Here is a 21,591-nt window from a genome sequence, read left to right on the forward strand (position 1 = left end):
ATTGTAGGGATTTTATTTATCTTTACACCATATTTATCAAAACTAACAAACAATTTGATTGACAGATGACCGTTGATATATGATTGGCCGAATTTAGATGTTCAAGCTGACATACAACTAATTGGCCTGCATAAAATAACGAGGGAAAAAAAACACAGATTTTAAGACAGGATTTTCTTTTTTAAATAGAAATGTTCCAACTTTGGGACAATATCATCTGATAAAGAGTACATTTATATGCATATTTAAGCCAGAATGATTTGACATTTATATATGACTTCCCTACAAATTTAAGATACACCTTCGCTGCTATGAGAGATTTATCAGAGAAATGTTTTTAGGAGCCTAAAGGTAGTGTAATATCTATAAATTATACACAAACATAAGATGAAACGTTAAGGGTTTATGTCGTTCACCTACCACGCAAAGGGAACCTTGCGATGCTCCTGCATGACGTAGTGCTCATCGTTGTTAGGCAGCGCCCTCATCAGGCCAAAGTCCCCGATTTTCACTTTGTTAGCTGCAGCGAGCAGGATATTCCTTAGCAAACAGAGAAAAGCGACTTATTATAGGCTGGGTTGAAATAGAAAAAAATACCAGTTATTAGATTCAAAGCTTTAGAAACTCATGAGGTCTTCTCGTAACCTCCTAATTATTCCTAACCTTTTTTGTTAACTTACCTCGCAGCCAGGTCCCTGTGGATGAACCGTCTCTGCTCCAGGTAAGCCATGCCGCTCGCTACCTGAATAGCATACTGACACAGAGTGTGGATCAGCACCGGGCCTTTTGGATGAACACATCGCAGACGATCCAGCAGAGAACCCAAAGGAGCCAGCTCAGTCACCTGCACACCGAACAGAGAAAAAAAAGCAGCAGATTACAAAAACTGATCTTTTGTTATGAAGTATTGCTGTCTGCTTGAGTTTGTGTCCACTACCATCTTCATTGGATGTGTGAGAACCACACCGTAGAGACGGATGAGGTTCTGGTGGTCCAGAGAGTGCATGGCGTTGACCTCGCAGATGAAATCCTCCAGAGCATCAGGCTGACTGAGGACATCCGTCTTTAGACATTTTACAGCCACGTTAAGCTGAAAGGTCAGAGATATTCCCAAATAAATAAATAAATAACAGCCCTCACAATAAAGCAGTGAAGGTCTTCTCACCGCTTTCCCTGTAGGTGTCAGCCACTCCCCTCTCTTCACAACGCCAAATGAGCCATCCCCAAGCTTCTCAAACAGCGTCAGGTCCTTCTCCGGGATGAGGCAGGTCAGGGCCTGCTGCTGCCCGTCGAGCGGACCGCCGCTGACTTCCGACTGATTGTCCAGGACCACGTCGCTCAGACAGAGGGGAGGCGTGAGGGACAGTTTGCGGAACGAAGAGGCCAGCTGGCCCTGCTGAGGGAATTCTCCGTCTGGTCGCTTCCCACTGAACACCTGGAATCAAGAAGAACGAGGCGCTATAGTTTATTAAATCCTTGTTGGATACAACTTCAAAGGGCAAAGGAACCATTTAAACAGTGAGCTGGCTGTTAGTCAGATGTTAGGAGGTTATAAAACACTTCAAAACTTGGGCCAGTGAACCAGTGGGCCGGTCTGTATGTCAATTTCGGGGCGTGACAAAAAAACAGGCCAGAAACAAATAAGGCAACAGCCCCGGGTTTACATCAACTCAGGGCTTCGTTTGGATTCGCCAGTTTTATGTTTTAAGTTTAGAATTGTGAGATTTGCAGAGAAAGGAGGCGTTGATGGGGTTTGAACTTCTCTGTGCGTCCATTTCAACCACTGAACTATCGTTATTCATCTATGACAAGGTAAACTCGGTTTTGTATTCTATGACCTCTTTAAAATTTGTCAAGCAACAATTTTGAGGGAATCGCAGACATCAGGAATGTTCAGGAAATGACTTCTGCACCTGTTAACAGGTTTGTCGGCTCACTGTTAATAAGCAAGACACTTTAATTTTTCTGAGACCTTTTTTTTTTTTAGACAATTTTTAGACACAAAAACTCAAAATGAATATTTTATTTCACTAAATTATCATTTTGTAATTTTTTTTTAATTATCACTTTTTCAGCTTTATGTTCTTTGAATTACTAGTGTTCCCTGGACGGGGCCGCCTTTTACAGCTGCTTTTGTGTCTCTGCTTGTGTCTCCTTGAACCCCAGTCGGCCTCAGCAGATGGCCGCTCACACTGAGCCTGGTTCTGCTGGAGGTTTCTTCCTGTTAAAAGGGAGCTTTTCCTCTCCACTGTCGCTACAAGCATGCTTAGTGTGAGGGATTGTATTTGAGTCAATGAGTCAATGCAATCAACTGGTTTTCCTTAGATAGAAAACTTTGTACCAATTTGACTGTATGATCTGGTTGAACTGTAAAGTGCCTTGAGATGGCATGTTGTGAATTTGGCGCTATATAAGTAAACTAAATTGAATTGAAATTCTCATTTTCTTTAATGGATAGGTATGTAAACTTTCAAGCTCAACTGTAAGTGAAGTGTTTAATGGGATCCAGCCTGTCTTTACTTGTCTATAGTAGGAGAGTTAGGGAGATTTGGAGAGTTGCTTTCCTGTAGCTGCAGCCATCTTCTTTAAAATTCTGACCAGCGTCCCTGTATCCCATGAAGAAAAGCATTCGTCCCATAATGATGCTCCCCCCACCGTGTTTATAAGTGGGGGTAATGTTTTCATTTTTAACTATGAAACACATTCCCTAGGTGAACAAAAAACATCGAAAGTCTCATCTGACCAGAGTAACCGTCTCCACATTTCTGTCGTTTAACCAAATGAGGCTTTTTATGACTGTCTCCTCCTGCCCCCAGGAATGACTGATATTGACTTTATAAGGATATTTTGTGGCAGTATAGCAATAATAAAAAAGTGGCATTTAAAACAAACTCTTCTTTACTTCTTTGCAGTTTTTCTAAGATAACTTTATGGCTGTAACTGCATACCACAACATTTATATAAATACTACAAATACTGGTACTACTTTTGAACATACAACTATCAAAAAGGCTTCTTCGGGACACCAACTACACAAAGTATAATCTCTCTCATTAAACATCTCAGTGATCGCTATGATCATATTCTCTGAGTTTGTCAATTCCTCAATAAAAAAAAGAGAAATATTCTGACAAGTCACCCAAACTCACATAGTTGCCAACAAACTTCATTCAAGCAAGTCTCTTCCCCCGTTCTCAGGCATTTTAAGCCGAGCAGACAATTACCGTATATCTTGATAGTTGAGTCACATTTTAATTTATTATTGGATAACAAATTGAACAGTTAATGTGAGCTTAGATCCTTATTTCATAACCAAACCCTACTTGAAACTTCTGTAGTTCTTTTTCCTCCTGTCTTGTTTATGAAGCACCACTCATGTTCAATAATATAGATAGAGGCAATAGATTTTTCTGTATTTTTAGGGTATTGGATGAACACACATGCAAACCAAACTTCACTGTGTGTTTTTTTCTGGAGAAAACATCCTTAAAAGCCATGAAAACAGTCTCCAAAAATACACCAATATTTGTCATTCTTTTGGTGTTCACAAAATGTTAAAAAAAAGCGCTCAGTGAGGAGGAGTACTTATGAGTAACTCCCACAGCACAAATGACATGGAAATGATCGTAGAGCATCTTATATTACGTCATTATAATCATATGAATCAAGTGTCACAACTTGAACAGACCCACTGTAGCCGTTGGTTACATTTTCAGCAATACCAGACATGACATAATGCAGCAGACCTTTATAAAAACAACACCACCCTGTGGTCACGGTGTGGTCAGTCGGTTTCAAATAAGAGACTGGGCATTCATAAGATTCTGACTGTGGCAGGGCAGCACACACACACACACGCCCCCACACACACACACACACCCCTACTCATTCTGCTATACGTAGTGTGGACCATGTGTTGACTCCCATTGATTTTCAGTCATTTTCAACCCTCTCTATGCCCTAACCCTAAAATTAACCCTAAACCTAACCATTACCAATGCATACCTTACCCTAACCCTAACCAATCGACACTTTAGCCCTAAACCTAACCATTAGAAAAATAGCATGTGAGGACCAACAAAATGTCCTCACTTTGCAACAACTGATCCTCAATTTGATGGTGAAATTGAAAAAATGGTCCTCACTCTGAGGGTTAGACAGGTACACACACACACACACTCAGACAGCATGCTGAGGAAGCAGATGACTCTGTGTGGATGGTGCCAGGAGCGGAAACAGACAGGTGTAATTATAGACCCTGTGACTAGACTGCCAACAAGCACTCCTATTTGTTTACCACGGTTTTCCTGGAGGACTTAAGTTAGCTTGGTGACTTTCAGAGTCTGTCTTTTTAGATATTACCTTCACCTTAATTTAAATAAGTCATGTCAGACAATTCTCGTTCTGATAGTTCTGAATGTGTGTATACTTGCGTCTATAAAAATGGATGTTTGTGTTTCACATTCAAAGCATAGCACAGAGCAGACAGTCAAATCAAATATATATTTGTGTTTAATGCGGCGATTCTCATCCCTCACCTTGCTCATCCAGGTTTTCCGCTTGGCTTTCCTCCTTTTTACAGCCTCCCATAGACGTCTTTGGCCTGGATCAATAATAAATGGAGCACAGCGATAATCAGTGAGAGGGTAAATAGATCACTTAATAATTCAACCAACACTGAATAACTTAACATAAATGAGCAGAATTAACAAAAAGTTAAGCGAAGGTTAAAAGAGTACGAGAGGCAGCGAAGATGGCAGAGAAAAGGAGTCGATGTTAAAAGGTTTGTGAGCGATGAGCTAAAGAAGAAAGAGAGATGCAAGTCCACATGAGAAATGAAGTGGGTTTAATTAGTCTGGAGTCTGTGTAGAGAGGCCCCTGAGGGCTTCAGTAAGTGGATTTAGAACATGGTTGCTGTGATCTCTTTCACAGAAGCACAGCCGCAGACGGAGGCTTCGGCACTTCACAATCTCCTCCTATTGTGTCACATTATCAACCGTGGCTTAGAAAATAAAATTTAGGATGATGGTGATAGAAGAATGGGCTCTTATTAGAATGAGCCATTACTCAACACAAGTGGAAGACTTTGATATAAAACAAAAAAATATGAATAAATTCACACCATTGAAGCTGGTTGGTGATTTAGGATTTTGGTTTGACAATGAACTTGGGTTGACATGATACCAAAATTTAAACTCTATATCAATACCCAGGAACTATTCTAATTCAATCAGATTTAAAACTGACAAAAAATGCAATGCATATAAAAACTATTAACATTAAAAACTTTCTTCCTAAATCCCTTTCTTCTTAACTATTAGCAGAGATGGGAAGTAACGAAGTACAAATACTGTACTTCGTTACTGAAGTAGATTTTTCTGATATTTTTACTTTACTACTTATTTTTATGGCGACTTTTTACTTCTACTCCTTACATTTTTACACAAATATCTGTACTTTCTACTCCTTACATTTTAAAAAATTGGCTCATTACTTTAGTTTTGAATCATTTCAATGGAGTTACCGTTATTATTTTTCACGTCATCAATACCAAATTCAATCCAATTGGATGGGAATCTAAGTTGCATTTGACGCACCACTACAAGATGAATCAACAGATTCGGCGGCATTCATTAGCGGCAAATCATTGCAGCTTGGTGGCTGTGGCGTTAGCATAGTAGCATGGACGACGGGATGATTGAAAATGAACACAACGGAGATCTAGTCCTATTGGCAGACATCCATTTAAAATGTAGGCAACGGCATGAAAAAAGTGGTTTCTACTTTTACTTTTATACTTTAAGTAAATTTACAAGCCTGTACTTTGTTACTTTTACTTGAGTTAAGAAGTTTAATCAGTACTTCCACTTTTACCAGAGTATTTTTTAACGCAAGTAACTGAACTTTTACTCAAGTACGGAAAGTGAGTACTTTTGCCATGTCTGACTATTAGAATAAAAGGTTGGACTTTTCAAAAATGTTTCAACTGAGATTAAACTGCTGCAATATTAATGCAAACAAACATCTGGGATGTCCCACGCACAGATCCCTCTGCCTCACCAGGTCGACCCATGCCGATTTTCTCCAAGTCTTCATTCTTGACGTAGTCAAAGTGCGAGAGCCGTGTGACGTTGAGGTCATCTCGGATCCTCTTGAAGTACTGCTGCAGCTGCACCTCCATCAGCAGCTCCAGCAGCCATTCTGTTCCTTCCTCACACTGCATTCCACTGCCCAGTTTCTAAAGGACAATTAGGAAAAAATAACCCTGGGTGTCAGTCGGTCAGTAATGACTACATATATGCCTCTATAGTTCCTAAAACAATCCAAAAATAAAAGCAAACCATTCTTTTCTGCAAGAAAAAAGAAGGAACTGAGCTCACAGCTGGCTTCCTCTGCAGCGATTGTTTACAGCAGCCTGGAATACAATCCAGCTTAGATAAAACTAGGGCTGCAACTAACATTTATTTTGCTAATCAATTAATCTCACGATTATATGTTTGACTAATCAATTAATGTGGCTTCTTTATGTAGCCACAGGTTACATAATGAAGACTTTTTAAAGAATGAAACTAGGTGAACCCAAACGTTTTCCACTTGAGTTCTGCACTGCAAAAACGATCTAAAAATAAGTAAAAATGTCCTTAATTAAGTGTATTCACCCTTAATTTGAGTAGGTAAATGAGAAAGTTTGCCAATGGAATGGGTAATTTTACTCTTAAACTAAGATAATTAGATAATATGCACTTAAAATAAGACAAAGCAATAGTGTTTTCTTATTTTAAGTGTAAATTGTCTTCATCCATTGGCAGAATGTCTCTTTTACCTCCTTAATCCAAGAACAGATGCATTTATTTTAAGAAAAAAGTGTGAGTGAGCATATGGATAGAGCATATTGACAGATTCAATAAATTAAATGCTAAATTTTTATATATTTTCTTACAATTTTGGTATAATTACTGCTCTAAGTGGGTTGCTGATAGCTAAAGGCATTTCAATCTGAAAAACTCACACAGAGAGAAAAGATAATTAGAATAATTTATTGATAAGAAAGTATAGTCTTTGGCGCTCAGACCTCGGCAGGAACATTCATGCTGAATTATGCTTTAACATGCATGAGTAGATGAATGTGAATAGGGATGATCCCCCCGGGCCTGAAACTGGTGGTGGTTTAATCCGAGCTGGTTGACAAGGTGATCTGCTGGGCAGAATTGTGGGACTAGAAGACTGAGGGAGCTGACGCCGGGGCTTCACTCAGACTCGGGATATAGAGGTCCTGCTCGGTGATGCAGGTACCGTGAACTGTCCATGATGAGCAAGCATGAAGCGACAGTGGAGAGGAAAAACTCCCCTTTGGGAAGAAACCTCTGGCAGAACCGGGCTCAACATGGTGGTCTTCTGCCGGACCAATGCGATGAGACGAGGGATGGTGACAACTGGGATTAATACTCTCTGATGAAGTTGAGGTGAAGTCGTGTCATGGAAGACGATTCGGCTGCGATGGCGGAGAAGGGGATGGAGGTGGGTGAATTGTCGTCTGGATCGAAATCCGACATTGCGATTGCAGGATAGCGGCTGTGGTGAGATTTGAGGGAGTTTATAAAGTGGAAGCAGGACGCTGATTGGGCTTCGTGGTGGAGTAGTTCAAAGCTGATTGGCTCGCTTCGGAGACGGATCGGCTTCTGATGATGTGAGGTAAGTCAGAGTTTCTTCAATTGAACTTTCGCTAGAGCTTCATGTTTTACAGTTTCTATACTTCACTTAACGATTATTTCCATAAATTTTCATTTTGAGTCATAGATATAACACAAAAAAACCTAACACTCATTGAAAATGGTAATCAAACATCCTTCAAATCCTGACATACCCATCGATCGAAAATTGGTCAAAAAATCATTAAAAAGACAACATGATTAACGTCCAAACAATGTCTACAATTGGTTGAAAGTGAAAGGTGAAAAGCCGTAATTTTCAGATCGTTGAAAAGATATTGAACTTAATTGGGACAAAATCAGGTCAACCAAACACAGCCCAATTTTCAACAACTATTTCTGAATCAAAACTATGACGGACCAACCAAGTTTAGCCTAAAAAAACAACGGCTAAATGACGCCTGGAGTTTGGGGGGTGCGTTTTTAACGTTGTAGCATCACATCCTTTTTAAATGACAAAGGAGAAAATCTAAATGTTTAAAAAGGAATATATTTCAGCAATTTAAAGCTATCATTACAGGAGTTTAAACATCACTATTGCAGTAGTTTAGCATGATCATACGGTAAGAAAGACAGGGGCACAGTCAGCTTAAATTTAAATTGAAAAAACTTTAATAATCCTCGTTGGAAGTTAGATGTTGTAATACAACTCCAAAAGTTTAATAAAAAGCTGTTAAAAATGGTGATGTTTAATTGTGATTGACTAGGGCGTTCTCTTTACGCCATCTCCAGAGGCTGCAGTTCTGTCCATCAGAATAGAACCTTTGTTTTCAGCCCGATTGCCTTTTTATGGTGTTTTCACTCATAATGTGTTTATTTAGTTTAAAACTAACCAGCCAGTTTCTCCCCTTAGAGCAGTTCTTTTGTATAAATGTGAAAATGCTGGTGAAGATTCTCAGTCATCAAGGTTAGTCATTCCACAAAAAGTATAAAAAACAATCAACTGGACTTTGTTTCCAAGTTTGAAGACATTTCGCTTCCCACCCAGGCAGCTTTTTCAATTGAAAATGTCACTTGTTGTGGCTCTTTTTCATATTTACATTTTAATTTGCTGCTATGTCTGTGTTAATTGTGCTTTGGTGCTTGCTGTTTCCATAAAATGAACTTGGTGGTTGAATTTTGAAGAATCTAAGTTTTCTAAAGATGTCTAACGTGTCTATATTAATAAAATTCAAATGTTGTAATTTTCATGCGTTCTGAATCCTTAGGTGAAAATGCATAAAACATTTTGAATTGAAAAAGCTGGATGGATGGGAAGCGAAACGTCTTCAAACTTGGAAACAAAGTCAAGTGGATTGTTTTTTAACTTTTTGAAATGTGAACATGCAATTGCAGTAAGGTGCAACTCGAAACAACATCTGAAGACTATTTGGAAGAGATGCAGCTCGACTGAACAGTTCATCTATGGTGTGAATGTGATCCCATCTTAATCGGACGCATCCACCAACTGTTTATCCATCTTTGAATTAAATGCCTTACTAGGTTTATATTACATTGCGGGACATGCTAGAGTATATACCCCAGCCATGTGTTGTTTCATTTTTTTCCCAATAAAGGGGAACACTGTTTTTTTTTTTTACATTTGCCCCTTGATTTTACGTTATAACATCATGTTCTACTCACCCATATGAGTTTTGTGTCATTTGGAGCTGTTCCGAAGATATTCCGTTTTATAATCGAAGTAACGTCTTCCTATGGGCAACGAGTTAAAGGCATAAACTAAACTGTTCATAATTTATTCTTTATGGTAAACCAGCATTCATAACATGTAGGCGAATCACTGTCCCCCAGACATCCGCAGTTATATTTTTCAGATTTATATATTTTTTAAACACAGGGGAGTGTGTATGACGTCATCCACGCATGCCGGCTACCGTTCATTCATCCTGTCCGCTGAACTGCTGCTAGTTTTACTCACATGCATGGAAGATGTCTAGTGCTACAGATGATCTCGCTCTCGAAATGGAATTGAACGATTCAGATTAGCTAGCTGAATGAATAATACGGGTAGAGCGTAGCCGCCTGTAGCCAGGGCTGCCTGTCACAACTCCAGTGCGGCACGCGGATGACGTCATACACACTCCGCTTTGTTTTAAAAATATATAAATATAAAAAAGATAACTGTGGCTATCTGGGGGACAGTGATTCGCCTACATGTTATGAATGCTGGCGTACCATAAATGATAAATTATGAACAGTTTAGTTTGTGCCTTCAAGTCGTTGCCCATAGGAAGACGTTACTTGGATATAACCTAACGGAATATCTTCGGAACAGCTCCAAATGACACAAAACTAATATGGGTGAGTAGAACATGATGTAATAACGTAAAATCAAGGGGCCAATGTAAAAAAAAAAAGGTGTTTACCTTTAATTACCATCTAACTTTCAAAATATATTCTTAAAAGGAATACCAATTCTGCTCAGACAATTTTGCCTAATTTCGAACCAGAAAAAATCCAGTATGATTTAATTTTCTGATCTAGAGAAGCACAGAAGTCAGAATCCGACTAATTCCTTTGGTTCTCTCGCCCCAAACATCTCACCAGTAAACCGCCTGAACCACCTGTAGTTTGTAATGATGAGTTTCCTTCTGCCTAAACAGAAACCGAAACCACAAGGAAAAGTGAGAAGCTAAAAAAACCCAACTCAGTAAACAACTGTAGGTGTGAAATCACATTAAGTCACAGACTGTGCTGCTGCAGGAAGACTCCAAAACAATATGACAACAATGCAGTAATTTTCATAGACGCCAACTGAAAATATCACCGATCACTCTCAGGTTAACGCCCCCATCAGAACATACCGTCGCATTAAGGTGATCCTGATCGTCACTGTCTTCACTGAGCTGTTAGCTGAGCAGCGGGGATACTAAAACTAAAATGGTCCAAAAAAAACCTGTTCAGGAGATTTCTACCAGTCCCACGCGAGAAGCCACACCAAATGGTAAAGAGCACAGTGAGTAATAACCGAGCAGCATGAATGAGACACTTCCTGTGCTGCAAAGGCGAGGTCACGAGGTCCAGACAGAAATGTCAGAGGGGTCACAGCTTCCTCACCGTCACTCCAAACTTCCTAATGAGCCTACAGTAGTTAAAGGTTGGCCCCCATTGTTTGTATTTGTGTGAGGGCAGTGCTGATGTTTCTTCCTCATTAAAGACCATATACAATAAAGAGGCATAATAATAAGATTTCAAACACTGGGTGAATATTAGATGCAAATGAAACCTGTACACCGATTATGGCAGAAGTTTCTATAGGGCATCTTTCCACCAACTCCAGGCTGGAATAAGCCTTCAGCAAAGAGAATCAAACTATGGAGAAAGCCCCTGGCTGACCCTGGTACAGTTTAAGGAAGGCATTGCTTCGGTAAACAGGACCGCCGTCAGAAGTTACGCTGATACGGCTACTCTGAGGACACCTCTGCTTCACGTCTCATCTTCCCTGGCAGCCAACATGTGGGTGTTATTTCACTGGACGGTGCCAAAGACCAAGACTGGCTTCCTCCTGGGCCCCAGCTCCATGACGGTGTCACATCTGAGGCATTAAGGGTCAAAATAAGGATACATAAGCATTTTCATATCAGCTGGAGATTTCTTTTAATCAACTAATTAAGAAGACAAACACGGTTTAGGTTATGGGTGTCCACACCTTGGCTAAAAACGGGGTTCAGCTCGAGGCTGAACTTTTAAAAGTTTACTCTTCAATTCTCCAAGTGATTAACAACCGGTACCTGTTGGGGACCTTCTTCCTCATTTAATGTTAGCTGTACTTCAAATGAACAATCAGAAAACCATTGGATGACATTTTCTGTCAAAGGGAGTATATTCTGTGGCAGCTAATACTCATAGTGGGGGAACAAATTGAAAAAATGTTTTTTTTATTACCGTATTAAACCTAAAATCTGAACTCAGGAAGGAAAAAACAATAGTAGTAGAAGAAAGAAACGGAAAGACACAAAAGGGTATGTATGCTGGCTGATCAGACCACTAACAAACAGTAGGGGTAACTACACTGAATACCACTGCTAACTGCACTAGACACCATACGTAGATAGGTGGTTAATAAATTAAACAACCAAAAATTTAAAGAAAAACCCTTAAAGCTACAGTGTGTAATTTTCAGCGACATCTAGCGTCCAGACTGCAGACCGCAGCAACATGAACATCTCCCCCCCCCCACCGCTTCTCCCCCCCAACAGTACGGCGAGCGTTACGGGACAAAATGTCTTCCACGACGTCCGCATCACCTACCTTCTCAAGTGATGAGGTTTGTTTACATAGATAATTTTAAAGATAGTATTTCATTAGTCTGTGTAGGGTATAGATTTCAGTACCGTCTCAGTTCATCTCTCTCAACTTGCTGTAGTTACTTTCGAGCATAATAGGCGATCTCGCAATCGCTAGTTTGTTGGCTCTGCGCTGCCGTAGCGCAAAGATGTCTGCCTCCATGGCTGCGAGACCCGCTCCTATGTAATTATAAATAACGAATTCTAAGGCAACGCAAATATTAAGGTTAAGAGGCTGAGCTCGTAGATGATGATAAATAACATAGTTATGTATAATATATTACATTTCTGACTGTATATCCCTGTAATTATTACACACTGATAAACTTTATATTTTCACTTAAACAAATAAGCCTGTTTAACTAAAAGAAACTGCAATTCCCCTCTCCAACAGGAACTGGTGGTACAGTCCAATCAGCGCAATGTATTTAAATGTGCTCAGCCCTAGCCAGGACTTTTTTTTAATTATTATTTTAAGCAACTCCCAGCGATCACAGCAAGTAAGTTCTGATAAAAGAAATAAGAATGAATCGTCTATGAAGAAATTAAACCATGGGTCGATAAAAAGACATAAGCAAACTGAATGTACACTCTTCCAAATAGAACAAAACTAATTCTTAGATTTTGTCATTTTGTACACACAAGTGTATACAAAAAGAAATTTCTTTAAGTACAGCTCTCTAGACCATTTCCTTTTTTAAAGTGCAGCCTTGATAAAGGTAAGCAGCAGTGATAAAAACATTATGATGAAAAAAAAAAGTTTTTTTGTTTTTTTTAATAATCCATAACCAACCAATAAATATTTTATTGCAAACTAAAGTGGTGTGAAATTAAATGAACAGTGCATAAGGGAGTTAATAACTTTATTGCAGTGTGGCAATAGGTTTGACCATCGCATGCATAGATAGCTGCCCCAGAGAGCTTAGCTAAGACACTACTAAATATCTGATTGTGATTTAACATTGCTCTTATTTTATGTAGTTTTTCTTTGATGTATGTATTTTTTTCATAGAGAATAGAATCTATCAGAGATGCATAAAAATATGAGAGTAAACATGCTAGCAATTAGATCAGTTTGATGCCTTAACTTGTAACTTACTACTACCCACAACACTCTTCAGTGCAGATGTCATTATTAGATAAAGAATTCCCAATGAGGCATTTTAAAAGTATAACACAACTTAATAATAACAAAATGCAATTTTATATCTTTTTTATATTAATTTATCTTACGTTTTGTAGATTTAAGCCGTTTTTTTATCTTACAGCATATATTTTAATAAGGTGTTTGACTGATACCTAAATGAATCTGATAATTTGAGAAAGTTCCAAACATCCTTAAACTTTTTCTGTCTGGTATAGATCCACTAAAAGAGTTTGTAATTATCTAAAGATTGTTTATAATTCAAGATCAGCTGGGAATATAATCATCTCTCCATTTATATTTGATCATTTTTATATTAATATACAGTTTTCAATATAACAAATTACAAAATAAATAACATGAATCAACATTAAAAAATACATCTTAAATTTTTTGTTTATACATGTGAAAAATTATTGGCAGATTCATGTTTTTATTTTCTAAGGGAGAAGAAAATATTTGGAGTCATGAGTCTGACGGCAGGATTGCAATGTTCCGACCCCGAGGTGTGACTTGTGGCAGGATCCTGAGAAACCAAACTCTGGTCAGAAGTCCAGATCGGAGACTCTTAATAATTTTGTTTTCTACCAAAAGAAAGTTACAAGAGATGGTGAAGAATATCATTGTTTTTTTTTTTTTTTTTTTTTTTTTTTTACTTATTCAGCCAATTTTAATATCATTAAATAAAGCATAATGAAGGAAGAAGAAATTTGGAAGCAGTGAAACCTGAGTTCTGGTTCAAATCGTTCCTCAGGGTGGTGGAGACTTAACACACACACACACACACACACACACATATATACAGACACACACCTCTTGGCCCAGAGCATGTTCTGCTGTAACATCCTGCTGCTGCAACAACACGCCTCCCAGAGGAGAGACCCTCAATCCAGCTTTCACACAGACAGCTCCCTAACCTCACCATTCCACAATCGTGATTCATGTGCTTAGCTTCCACCACATCCAGCCTATAGCTGTAACTATCTACGCCACACCAACGAGGAAACCCTGGATAAAAAGACAGACAGACACTTACTCGATACACATGGAAGTGTGCCATGAAGGGGAATGCTTTTTTCAGCTTGTCGATGCGCCGCATGTTGAATTCCTTCCTCCGAATCAGAGAGGAAAATAAAGTGCAGGTGGATTTAAATAGCTGTGGGTGCTGGATTGTCCTTTAAAGCATTAATGAAGCCATGGATTAAAGTTACAGGCCTCTGGTGGAAGTCTGGGATGTGCAGACAGTCTTTCGAAGTATACCCAAAGATCTCATCCTGTGAGAGGGAAGAAAACTTCCTGCAACTTGGTAATGTTCCATGGCAAGAGAGTCCCCATGTAAGCATTTCCAGTTCAGCTCCAAAAACAAATTAAGTATAGCTCTGACACATGCAAAAACGAAAAATGAAAATGTCTGATTATATCAGAGAGAAAGGCTGTGGGATGGAACAGCTACCCAGCTCTGCCCTCTGCTCCATCCAGCATGTGCAGACAGTAATGAAACAGTTATTTAAACTTGCAGAACTTCACAAATAAGACACTCCTCCTTCCTCCAGTCCTTCCTATTCATTGACCTCCCCCTATCCCCTCCTCTCAGCTCCCTCTCCAAAGCACAGCTTTGCATATGCAACAACTGTCTGTTTCCTTTTCCATCCCTCCATCTAGCGTGGAACTAAAAATAGAGAAGACTTCTCCCCGATTCAACTCCCCCGCAATTGGAGAGACGTTGGCAAGCATTAGAGGAAGACAGACGGTTTGAATTGACAGTTATTTAAGGACAAGAAGCCAAACGTGTTCCACTTCTTGATAGAATGTTTGTGCTTTCAACTTATGTGTAATTGTTCTCATGTTAATTTGTTCTACCTTCTTCTGATCTCTATCTACTCCCCCCCCACCCCCACGACGTCCTGCAAGCAGAGAGTCTGTCCATGCAGAGCAGAACAGAACAGAACAGGGCAGTGCGTGGTGCAGAGGACAGAGGCTTCATGGTGCTCAGCCCAGCAGAGCATTTGATCCAGGGCCAAAGGGTCACATTCAACTGCAGGACTGGGGGCTTTGCTTCCTGTGATGCAAGGGAGCAAACACAAAAGCATACACAGGCAAAAAGTACACGTACAGTGCTTTGTAAAAAGTATTCATAAGCTTTGAACCTTTCCATATTTTGTCAAATCAAAACCACAATTTTCTTTCTTTATTTTAAGCAACACATCAGATCACAGTAGCTCAGGATCTTGAAAGTAAGAAATAACGTCTGGTTTCTCATTCAGCTCCTTTAAAACCAAATATTGCTGGGACAAACAAATTGGGTTTTTGGAGGTGTAAAAGTAAATGAACAATCATTAAAATGTGCATGAAATATTTCTTAGTACTTACACTTCTATATTTCAATTGAAATAAAAAGGGCTGTGGCCTAATAGTTTTACAACCCGCCTGCACTGCCATAGAACAAACAGGCATATATATATATTTATATAACATATATAATTTTTACACAGGTAGAACCCTCCAGAACAAGAATTAAAAAATCTTGTGAAGGTATGCCATAAAAAAACAACAGAACGTAGTTCATTTTAGGTGAAAAGGTCATTGTTTTGCACTTTTACATTTACATGTCAAACGTTAAAATGTTAGCTTAATTAGATATCTATAGAAATAATTTTTCGGGTGAATATGCAGCTGTATTGATGATCCATGTGGGAATTTTTCAAAAACTCCGCTTCGTAACCCGAGAGGGTCAGATCTGTCAGCGACTCATCAGAGCGCTGCTTTACAGCAGTCTTAAACACGAGGGCTGTGTTCAAACGTCTGCCCTAACCCTTAGATCCCTCAATCAGTATATAGAGCAGGGGTCCTCAACGTTTTCCAGGCCAAGGACCCCCAAACTGATAGCGAAATAGACTGGGGACCCCCTAATTATATATATTGTATGACATTGTTTTATATGAAACTGGTCCTATAGTCACCCTATTACAGATGGAGTAATGAAACAAGTATTTCTGATTCTTATTCCTCATGGATGGGACAGGTGTTCTGATTGAAAAGGTGCCCAGCTTGAAAAAGCTTCTGTGTGTTGCTGAATGTATGCATTGATGGCTGAAAGACATCTTCTACCTCCTTTAATCTGTTAACCACAGTGTGTCGAATTCATGTTAATGTGTATTTAAAGACATTTCAATTTAGGGAAAAAAAAGCAGGGGGGAATATATAAAATAAAAAAAAGTCTAATCAACCAAAACTTTCATGACCCCCATGCAGTACCTCCGTGGACCCCCTAGGGGTCGCGGACCCCTTGTTGACGACCTACGATATAGAGCAAGGACTATATAGTGGACTTTGTTGTGAACTCAGTTAACTGACCGTTCTGACAGATGATTGCTACTTTTCGCTCCCCAGTGTTTACGTGACTCCACTTCCTTGCCTGCACCATCTTTGTTATTTGTCGCGGCTGTCGGGTAGCAACAGCGAGCCTATGCAACAACAAATCCCATAATGCTTTGTGAGAGAGAGCAAAGCATTCCGGGATATATCTGCTTGTCTAGTGAACAAGGATAATCACTACTTTTCAAGGTGCATTATAGGAAATTTTGAGTCAGCTACGTTTTCACCCAAGAGACCATTCGAACACTAATTTAAAATGGCATTGTTGTTAGGCAACAAAACAGATACGACACCTTCCTGATCAGACATATTTTTGGTTCTCTGACGTAGGATTTAATTTAGGGGGATGAATGTGACTTTTTCTTTACAAGTAATTCAGTGACATTTCAATCTGCCATCAGATTCCAAAACACTGTTTAATTTTGTGACAGTGCAGTGTTGCTAGTTTCTTTCTGGTGCACTAAACCACAGCCCTAGCGCCCCTAGTGGCTAAAAGTTACATAGTGTTTATTTAAAACTCTAACTTTCACATGGAATTGCAAAGTTGCACCACAGTGGAATCAACATTGGATACTCAAAAATTAGGGCTGTGCAATTTTACAAAACAAAAAAAACCGAAATGCTATTTTTGGTTTTTAACCAAAAGGGCAATTGTAATTTTATTTACATTTTCCATATCACGACAAAGCTATACATTTTCAGGCTTCATTGCATCATTATTTTACAGCCTAACTGCTTTCTCGTCAGGAGTCCATTTTCATAAACTTTACTGTTGTGTGGAAAAGTGCTAAATTCTAGCTGGATCTGTGGGATAGCAGTATCTTTCTCTTCGTTTGTGGGGGAGCAAACCGATTTCAATTAAATTATTTTCTACCTAAATCGAGTGTATCAAACCATAATATTGCAAATGCAATTAATTGCCCAGCTTAATCAACAATCCTATGTAGTCATAAGCGATATAATTTAAGTGCTGCCCCCCTGAAAACATCAGGTCCCTTTGTTCAATTAGAAAGTTTCCTCTTTGACCCTCTTGACCCATCCACTTAAAACTAAAGAAAAAGAAGTTGGTCTGACCAGCTTATAAACGGTGATTTGTCTTTTGCCATGGCAGCTCGGCGTAGTCTAATGTCATGGTCATACATTTTTCTCTAGTTTTTTTAAGTATAAAATCTGATCCATACAATACATCTTTATCTTGCCTCAAAAATAGACCCACGCGAACATTTGGTAGTAACAGCTGTTATTCAACAAGAAGGCATCTAAAAAGATCCAATTCATGAAGGAAGAATCAAATACAATCCACACTGTTCAGATTTTTATCCATAAAATACCTTAAACCTGCTTCTTTCTACATGAACATTAAAGGTTTTTCCATCACATGAAATCCCAGCTAAAATATTGCTATTCATGGCTGTATAACATAACCAAACATGTATAATTAAAATAAAATCAAGGGGTCTGACAGCATGAGGTGATGTGGATTTTGATTGAGAGTTTTCTGACACATCTTTCTTTCCCCCATCATGTCTCATTCTGGATGCAGAATAGACTGCTGGGTCTCACTGTAGGGAGTGTCTGTCTCCACAGGGAATCACTTTTCAAATCAAGTCTGCTTCCTACAGTTACTGATGTACTTTTAGAGATAAGCTGGAGAATATTGACTGAAAACTCACAAATTTTGCCAAGGTTCAAGGTGTAGAACTTTTGTAAAGCACTATATCTCTGAAAGTTATAAAACAGAACAAGTACAGAAGAAGTTTTCTCATAAAACCCACAGTGGGCTGCCCTGCTCTACTTCAATGGAGGTTTTTTTTTTGTTTTGAAACCCCTGCCGTCACCGTTCTCCTCCCTCATTTCACGAATCCCTCCTTTTCCTCCCTCACGAGGCTCCTGCCAAACCGTTGTGCTTTCTCCTTTATTTGGTGCTGCCTTTGATTTCCTGCCTATAATCCCCCTCAAAAATCTTATCTCTCTTCCAGCACTGTACCGACTGAAAATAAAGTCCCATACCAGATGCTTTGTAGTCTATTTTCACCAGAACAGTTTAAGCTTCACTGTGTCCAGTTCAGATTTTAATCCGTTCGATCTGATCCGTTTCTCCTTGGAAAATACTCCATTAACCTAAACTGTCATTTAAGTCATTTCCTTTTAATCCTGCTCTTTGTGTTCGTCTGCTTTGTTTTCATGTGATTTTAATGAGGAAGTTTTATGTGTACCAGGGGTGCATTTAGTTTGCTTACAATTAAGTTTTGCTTGTTCTTTTTTTTTGGGTTTGTGCTTCATTCCTAATGAAAATTAATTTGTGTTGTATGAAAAAGAAACTGTAGAAAATATTTTTTTTTAATGTCAGAGTAAAGGACTGGTGAGTTTTATAAGATGCATTTAACAGTCTGATTTTATATTAGATTTTTATATTATATACAGTATAAGATTGAGAAAGAACAGCCTAGTGAGGTTTATGGCATAACATTTATGACATAATGTTTACATTGGAACAGTAATGTAACAGACTTTTATAGGAACCAGATGATGAGAAGAGGCTACATTACTTTAAATCTACAGCTGCTAAACAGTCTGTAACTGGGTCCTCACCTGAAGCACAAATTTATAAAAGCCTGAGTATGTACAACTGTTTTTCCTCAGAAGGTTTAGCCATTGAAGTTGCAAAGAATATATACCAGGAAAGCTGAATATTTTCTTGTTTTTTGGCAGAAGTCAAAGTATAAGTTCAATGTGAAACCAAGAGAAATAAAGCCTGAAAAAGGATTTATAAGAAATGTCTGTATAGATTTTCAAGTTTAGTTTTCAATGACGATCAGCAGATTAGATGCTAAATGATTAGATTTGTTCCCCCGTTCATTGGATGCATCAAAACTAAACAACCCTTTGATGCCCTTTTTTGACTACATTACAAATCAGATAGAACTTAAGAGATATAACCTTTGTTGAAGCAGTGGGGGTATTCTCAAAATCATCTTATTTTCCATTTGATCCATGCTCTACTTTTTGTGTCAAGGCTTTAAAATATTTTTCCAGCAATCCAGGAAAAGGTTTTACCATGTGACTTTTTAAAACTATTAGGGCTTATTTGAGATTTTCCCATTTTTGCACTTTTCTTTATTTCCCCTCAATAATATAAGGCGTACAAATAGTACCAAGTCTTCACCAATTAATTACTTTGATATCAATAATCAACACAGAGGGTTATGGTACCACATTTCTTTCTACTTGTGGATCCAAGTGGCTGTTTTACATTTATTGTCCACTCAGAGGGACATTGAGCAAACAAAGGATTAGGAAATTCGGAACTATTTTGATGGAAAGCTTTAGTGCTTGACAAAGTTCTTCCTATTTTATCCTATTAGCACACATTGTTTCTGTACATGTTTTTTAAGTGGCAAAAAAACAGAAAAAATGAGCTGTGTGCATTTTGTAGCTGTAATAAAATCCCATGCCTTCTCACAATATACAGACGTCAAAGTATTGGTGAAAGTGAAGCCTGTCTTCCTAAAAGAAGATCGAAATTATTACTGGGAGCCGTGATTGTGAGAGTTTGTCCTGTGGGTCTCCATGAAATCCTCTTTATCCATATTAGAGACTCTTGTTTTGAACGTTAGAAAGGCAGTAGCTTCTGGTTGGTACAGTCATTTCTTTTTTTTGTTTTTTAAAGAATCTGATCCATCTATTTCTATGGAGGGAATTTTGTTTCAATATTGTTAAAAGCAGCTAAACCATTTCTGTAAATGTACATTTAAAAAGGGTCTGAAAAACATATTTAAAACAGATTTTAAGAATAACTTTGGTTCCTCTGCTTTTATGAATCTTTTTTTCAGACATAATTTTTTATATGTGGTCTGATGTTAAAAATTATACATTTGGAGCACAGTACTACTGGAGGACTAGAGTAAAAGACTCTCAATTGGCTGGTCACATCTGTACTGGATGATTTTAGACCCGCAGTTTCCATCAAAGTTTCAGAATTGGAACAGAAGAGGCCATTATTGTTGTTGTTTTTTTTTTATTTGGAAATATCTTAGAATTACAAGAGCCTTAACATTTTCTACACTTAAGTTTCTTTAAAAAAAAATTTAATAAAAATATTGAGAGGGTAAGTTTTGTCTCAAAATCTGAATCTGCAGATTATCATTTATCCACCTCTTTATCAAATGGACGGCTGTCAGAAAAGACATGACTTAGTTCAGTATGTCATTGAATGAAGCTGACTGTGAGGAAGCATAATTTCATACTGGTTGAGCTTTGAGCAATATGAGCTGACAGAAGATTGAAGTGAAACCAATTGAAATAATAACAGGTATAGTAGTGGCAGTTTAAAATTCCCCTTCAGGCCAGCCTCCAGTTTGCAGCCAACTTCTCTCCTACTTCCAGCTGCTGAAGTGGCTCCCTCTTTCTGCTGGGAGTGTCAATGTTTAACGTAAGTCCATTTATTGAAATACAGGGTATTTCAGGTACAGTATGGCAGCTTAGGGGTGAGGCCTCACTGACAGCGTCCCAAAATACATTACCCCCACGGACCTGTCATTTACCAGCAAAGGACCAAAGACCCATCAAGGAAACAAGGGAAGTTTTAAACTGCTACTACTTTGTAGTGTTTTGTAAAACTATTTTAAACTTCTTGAAGTTTCCCATGTATATGACATTCAGAAACAAGCTTCAAAGCCTTTTACTTACATTTTAGCTAATGAAAACAAATGATACAATCTTTACCATTTTTTTTTTAACTGAACATTGTGAAACAGTATCTTTTAAAAAAGATGGTGTAAGAAAAAGGCTAAATACTTTGACCAACATGCAAAAGTGGGACTTCCATAAAGAGGTTTTAGAATAGAAATAGAAATCCCTTTAATATCCCAAAAAGGGGAAATTTTGGTCTTGGGACAAATCATGAAACCGTAAGACAATTCAGTTCAAAAAAGTTGTATAATCTACTTAAAGAGGAAATCGCAGCAATTTTTTTAATTGAGAAGGAGCAAATTAAGCATCATCTAATCGATCATGTTCAAGAGTTTATTTAGGATTTTAAGTGTTTTTGCCACCATAACAAAGTGCTTTTTCTAAT

General features: G+C 38.3%; 1 protein-coding gene across 8 annotated transcripts in view; it reads right to left on the minus strand.

Annotated features, from left to right (window-relative positions):
• Positions 1–21,591, minus strand: part of tnk2b (tyrosine kinase, non-receptor, 2b) — an 81,302-nt gene that overhangs the window by 23,960 nt on the left and 35,751 nt on the right. For 6 of the 8 annotated variants that reach the window (XM_038278883.1, XM_038278885.1, XM_038278884.1 and 3 more), the window contains 6 exons: positions 6,061–6,238; positions 4,539–4,603; positions 1,166–1,435; positions 938–1,090; positions 681–844; positions 421–540 (listed from right to left, as the gene is read on the minus strand). In XM_038278883.1, the coding sequence (XP_038134811.1) occupies positions 421–540; positions 681–844; positions 938–1,090; positions 1,166–1,435; positions 4,539–4,603; positions 6,061–6,238 (950 nt within the window). Of the gene's footprint in view, positions 1–420; positions 541–680; positions 845–937; positions 1,091–1,165; positions 1,436–4,538; positions 4,604–6,060; positions 6,239–14,175; positions 14,637–21,591 lie in introns of those variants that run through there. The other 2 variants (XM_038278886.1, XM_038278880.1) reach the window with 1 other exon arrangement.

The sequence above is a fragment of the Cyprinodon tularosa genome, unplaced genomic scaffold (assembly GCF_016077235.1).
Source record: "Cyprinodon tularosa strain WSP-4 unplaced genomic scaffold, ASM1607723v1 ctg145, whole genome shotgun sequence".
In the NCBI taxonomy this organism is placed as follows: domain Eukaryota; kingdom Metazoa; phylum Chordata; class Actinopteri; order Cyprinodontiformes; family Cyprinodontidae; genus Cyprinodon; species Cyprinodon tularosa.